Below are 5,786 nucleotides of genomic sequence, written 5' to 3' on the forward strand. Positions count from 1 at the left end.
TGTAACTACCCTATTCACTTTACTGTACTTTATGCAAACACAGACATTTTTTCATATATCTATAAATTGCCTGTGTAATTGCTTGCTATTTGCTCGCTTTCGCCTCGCTGGTTACCTTCGCTTATTCGCCTGATCACTCGCTCTCTCGCTTGCCGCTCACTCGCTCGTGCATATTCGCTCAGGTGTCGATAGCTTTCTGACCTGAGTTATTTGACGATAAACTGTAATCGCTGCTATCCTTTGGCTTCTGATTTGACGCACCGGTAAGATTATAATTATAGGCGGTTATCGAAGAAACGATTAACGAATCGCGACACTACAAACTCTATATTTTCTGTACATAAATGAAACCTGTAGTAAAGTGCTTCCCTCACACTTTGTGCCTTTTATCTGGTCTTCAAGACGCGGAGTAGTTCTAGATTGAGGGCACGGAACTAGCTTAGGGAAGCGAATAACAGCGTTCGCAATCGGCCAGACTTAACGAATCTCACCATTCCTCTTCAACTTTGCCATCGACGACATCCTGGAAAGAGCTCTGATGGATGTAAGTAATGGCGGTGTGGACCTGCTGCCTGGAGAACGACTTCTCGACCTTGAGTATGCGGATGATATTGTCCTACTGTGCGATAATGCCCAAGGCATGCAATCTGCACTTAATCAGCTGGCAATCAGTGTCCGCAGGTACGGCATGTGCTTTGCACCATCCAAGTGCAAAGTACTCCTACAAGGCTGACAGGATTCTAATCCTTACACACCCTGGATGGTGAGCAGATTGAAGTAGTTGAGAAGTTCGTGTATCTAGGTAGCTACATAAGTGCTGGTGGTGGCGTGAGTGATGACATCGATGCACGTATAATGAAAGCCAGAGCGGCTTATGCCAATGTGGGCCATCTTTGGCGCCTTCGTGATGTTAGTCTGGCTGTAAAAGGTCGGATCTACAACGCGTCGGTGAGAGCAGTTTTGCTCTATGCTTGTGAAACCTGGCCTCTCCGAGTTGAGGATGTTAGACGTCTCTCTGTGTTCGATCATCGTTGTCTCCGAAGGATTGCTGATATCCAGTGGCAACACCATGTTAGTAGTGCAGAGGTTCGGCATCGTGTGTTCGGGCGCAGAGATGATAATCCAATTGGTGTCACCATTATGAAACACCGACTTCGGTGGCTTGGACATGTTCTACGAATGTCGTCCCAGAGACTTCCACGTCGTGCATTATTTGCCGACTCTGGGACTGGTTGTAAAAAGCGGAGAGGTGGTCAGTGTATGACATGGTGTCGTGGCATGAAAGAAAGCTGCAAAGGGCTAGCTTCTGTTGGTCCTTCACGACTCCCTGGCTGGGGTTCGAGAGATTGTGCAACACAGTGGCTAGAGACGTTATCAGATATGGCTTAGAATAGAAGCCAGTGGCGAGCCTGCTGTAACCTTCTTTTACTTTCTTCATGAAGAGTGGTTATAACTTTCTTAACTGAGAGAGCTCTTCTGGTTGTACATTTCAGTTATCCATCATTACTCTTCTCCTTTTTTCATCCTTTTTTCTTCCTTATGTATACGCATCTTCCCCCTTTCTCCTCCCATTCTCATTATTTTGTGTGGCGCATATGTATCTGGTGCCCTTTTGTGCCAATACGTATGTGTTTAAATAAATAAATAAAGTATTGATAATTCACTTTGTCCCAATACTGAATATTAATTATTATCAAATAAGTAATGACTTTATAAGTCAAGCATTACAGTTCTTAGACGTCTAGGTAGACTGCTACTAAACTACTCACTAAATCTAATTTTTGTTTTTAAGAAAAATAAATTATTTATTGGTATTTTTTTATCTGTTAATTAGTTATCATTGTATATCTTACACCTTTGTTGTTATTAAGTGTTGGGAACAAAATAGAGTAGACACATTAATTTATCAATGATTGTTCACTATATATGTATCAACATAAAAATCATGTAAAAAGAAATCAAAATAACAAACTGAAGTATAAATGAACTACTTATTTTAAATACGTAGAATAAACTTTCATAAAATGTATAAAATTAAAGGAACGATTGACAATGTTGCAAGCATGGATATAAGACAAACGGAAAAATATCTTTTAGAAATCATATGAACAGAACTTTGAATGAGTTACATATCCTTTACAAAAAAACTTACTGGGATCTTATTAGCTACTGTTTTATTTTAAACACATACAGAAATGATAAAAATTAAAAGCCGGTATTTAGAAATGTTAGTAATCTTGTTACTTACCTATTTTACAGTGCTTCATGACAATGGAGCTAGATTCTATATTCAGAAATTTCAAGAGAATATGTTGTGTATTAAGCTAACTTTTATTGGTGAGATAGGAAGTATTTTATTTTGTCATCTAATTGTAATCTCAATGATTTGAACTGATTTTTCAACCAACATAATTAATTTTATAGACTGTAAACCTTCTGATAAAGTCAGTTAGTTAGTCGATCGAATAAGTCTGAGTCATTCATATGGCGCGCATTTTTTTAAATTTCCAGTCAATCAAAAATAAACTCTTAATGTAAACTACTTAAGACTATTACCCCTCATGGGGTGGCGTAGCTCGCCCACCAGTATTCTCCGTCGAACTCTGTTTCAGGCAATCCTTTCCACTTGTTTCTATTTTCTATTCATCCTTTTAATGTCTATTCCCACTTCCTGACGCAGTGTTCGTTGGTCTTCCTCTTTTCCTCCACCTGTAGCCCTTCTAAAGTTACTGCCGGTCCTAAGCCCTGATAAAGGAGTGACGTTGGGTATAGGGTCATCAACCCCATCCCATGGAACAAAACCTTGCTAAAAAAACACTAACCAGAATATCTGAATATATAGTCAGCGTCAAAATTCTATTGGTGACGATGGTCAATGTTTGAGCTGAAATATCAACTAGTTAGTAGTTTTTTCATTTGATTTACTTATCATTTATAAAATACACATGTGTAATTATCCTCTTTTACTGTTAACACTTCTCACCTATCGTATATAGGCTCGTGTTATTACTGTTAGCTCAGGTGGAATGTTAGTACAGAAATTGAATCATGCTAATCCGATGCTTACAACCAAGCCCAACAAATTTGATGGAACAATGGTTTATGCACAAAATAAACGTCAACAAGTTGTTATGACTGAAATGTGGTCTCAAAACTATCCAGAAATATTCTTCTGTTCAATGCATCCTGGTTGGGCTGATACACCAGTAAGTGTTATTGGCTACATAGTTTTTAATAATTCTGATAAAAAGTAGTCTAGTAACAAGTTGCTAAGTGTTTATTTGTTGTCCTTTTACATCAACATTAATGACAATCATCCGTTTAACTATGACTGGATAATTTCTTTCTGTACGAGAAATCTCATTTAGTATTAATTAAGCTATCACATTAAGGAGAAACTTGACCGATTTCATTCAGATGTTTTCTACGTTTTGTTATTATTCATTATGTTAATTCTTTAAATAAAGTTAATTACGATCTCGTAGATAACTTGGTTCCCTCAAAGGACTTAAATATATTTAGCTGCTTTGTATGCAATATAATACGAAACTTTATGTCAGCTCTTTTTATCCATAGCTAGAACTTATCGATGTCTTCTGTACGATTCCATCCTGTGACTATTTTTTCGCTGTATTTCTTTAAGTTTTCTCTTTTTTAAACATATAATTTTAGGCTGTCGCTCTGTCTATGCCATCGTTTTACAATAAAATGAAAAATAAACTAAGAACACCAGAACAAGGTGCAGATGCAGCAATCTGGTTAGCTTTGGTACCAAATGTGAGAAGATTTCAAAACGGTTCTTTCTTTCAAGGTTGTTTTGACAAATTTCTCTTTTTTTTCAAGTACAACTCACAACTTGGTTGTTGTTTTTTTCTTCATGGTCATCATTATCATTTCTAATCTAGCTCATAAATTGACACATTCGGTACTTGAAGGCTAGGCATAAACTTTCTTACACTCTCCTTATCCCCGAAAATCTGCAATTATTCCCCGAAGTGAAAAAAATTAGAAAGTATGAGAGGAATCTCCACTTATAAGGTTTTTTCACTTACAAAAACAAGGATATTTATAAGTTCATATGTGCCATTGATATTCTAGAAGATCCTGGAAAGATGCTGAAATCAGTAACGAAAACAGTTGCTACTCAGTAAAAATATAACACAACCCATCTTTTTTCTCTAGGACTTCGGAAAGTATCTATTAACCCCTATTTTTACAAGGTGTTTAAAGCCTTTCTCCAGCTTTCGAAGACATGAATTGTTTATTGTGATATATATTAGTGTGTTTCAGTTTTGAAGATGCACCATGTGGAAATGAAAGTTTTAGTTTCTTAGTCCTTTTTTGTCCAAAAGTTGATATTCATTGAAATCAACTTTTGGAATATCTGTGTCGTAAAAGATTTATATTTTACAAATATGGATACTCTTAGTATATTTTTGTGACCACGAATCTGACTCCAAGTGAATCGTGTGAATGTTGTTGAAATATACATATCGTCTATCCCCGTGTAAAATTATCGATTTAAATTGCGTTGGTGAACATGGGAATTAAATAAGTCAAAAACGAGAATGGATTTTTGAATACAAATATTTTGTAGACTCACTGATCTGGACAAACAATAAGAGAGACAAAGCGAAATGACGCGCAGTGCAAATGGCGGGTGAGCCAACCCTATTTAACCAAGCGTTAATCATTATTCACAGCCAGATAAAATTAAGTTACAGACATATGATGAATAGGATAAGAAGTGTACACACACAAACGCTCATATAAAAACAGTCAAGGTTGATAAGCGAATCATAAACAAGGTCAAAATGTATCTCAAGAAGAATGGACAAATTGGCCTGTTCAGAAGCTAGAATAAGGTATATGGGCTTAATATAGCAACCGACACTACAATATAACTCTTAAATATCATGAAAGTTAGTCTTTAATCGAATGTATTCAGCTTTGCTGACTGACATTTTCATTCACTGTATTTTTTACATACGTATTACTATTGCATACAATGTAGTCGATTATCATCACGATTACTCATCGATGTACACTTCAAATGAATTTTATTCATAACTTATTTGACTCGTGAATACTATCAAAAGCCAATATTTAGCATTTGAATTTTGTGTTTACTCATTTTGCAGATCGTCAAGTGGTTAATCAACACTTAAAATTAGCCTGTACACATTCAAAGGATGATGAAAAACGAAAATTCATGTCTAATTTAGCTGATATTGCAGCACCATTCCTTAAATAATCTCTACCCTAGTCAGCAGAAGAAAATTATCACAGCTTATAATTAAAACACATATGCGTGGTTTTTATTCTTCATGATGCGCAATTATGAGTTATTTTTGTTTTAGTTAGTTTGTCTTTTTTTACTACATTCAATTTATTTTATAACTTGAATTCTTTATGTGGATGTGTATTTCAACTCAAGGAGTATAATGTGTTGCTCAATTGTGATATAATATAAATGATCATTTGTCGTTGTTTCTTTTTCCATAAATTCTATAATGTATGAACTTTACATGACAATAAATGACACTTTCTTTAAATATTTACAATTTAGTTTGAAATGTTCTATTCAACCTTCTATATAAATTTATGTCTCTCAGGGCAACTCTTTTTCAAATGCCAGTGGTAAATTATTACTAATTTTCTCAAGCTCGTTAAAATATATTTTTTTTAATTATCAGACGGGGTTTTGTGGAGACTTAGTATTTTCATAGTTGAAAGCGTGAGTCAATTGAAGCTAGACCACCATGGAAAACCTGGAAGCACTGGAC

At 35.5% G+C, this 5,786-nt stretch overlaps 1 protein-coding gene across 1 annotated transcript in view; it reads left to right on the top strand.

Annotated features, from left to right (window-relative positions):
• Smp_170300 (putative short chain dehydrogenase) overlaps positions 1-5,694 on the top strand; it is a gene marked incomplete at its 5' end in the record, with an annotated part of 12,031 nt that extends 6,337 nt beyond the window's left edge. Inside the window, 3 exons of the mRNA XM_018794593.1 lie at positions 2,997-3,206; positions 3,673-3,811; positions 5,142-5,694. Coding sequence (XP_018648991.1) covers positions 2,997-3,206; positions 3,673-3,811; positions 5,142-5,254 — 462 coding nt within the window. The 3' untranslated portion in view covers positions 5,255-5,694. The remainder of the gene's footprint in view (positions 1-2,996; positions 3,207-3,672; positions 3,812-5,141) is intronic.
• Between the last annotated feature and the right edge of the window lie 92 nt (positions 5,695-5,786).

The sequence above is a fragment of the Schistosoma mansoni genome, chromosome 1, assembly GCF_000237925.1.
Source record: "Schistosoma mansoni strain Puerto Rico chromosome 1, complete genome".
Lineage (NCBI taxonomy): Eukaryota > Metazoa > Platyhelminthes > Trematoda > Strigeidida > Schistosomatidae > Schistosoma > Schistosoma mansoni.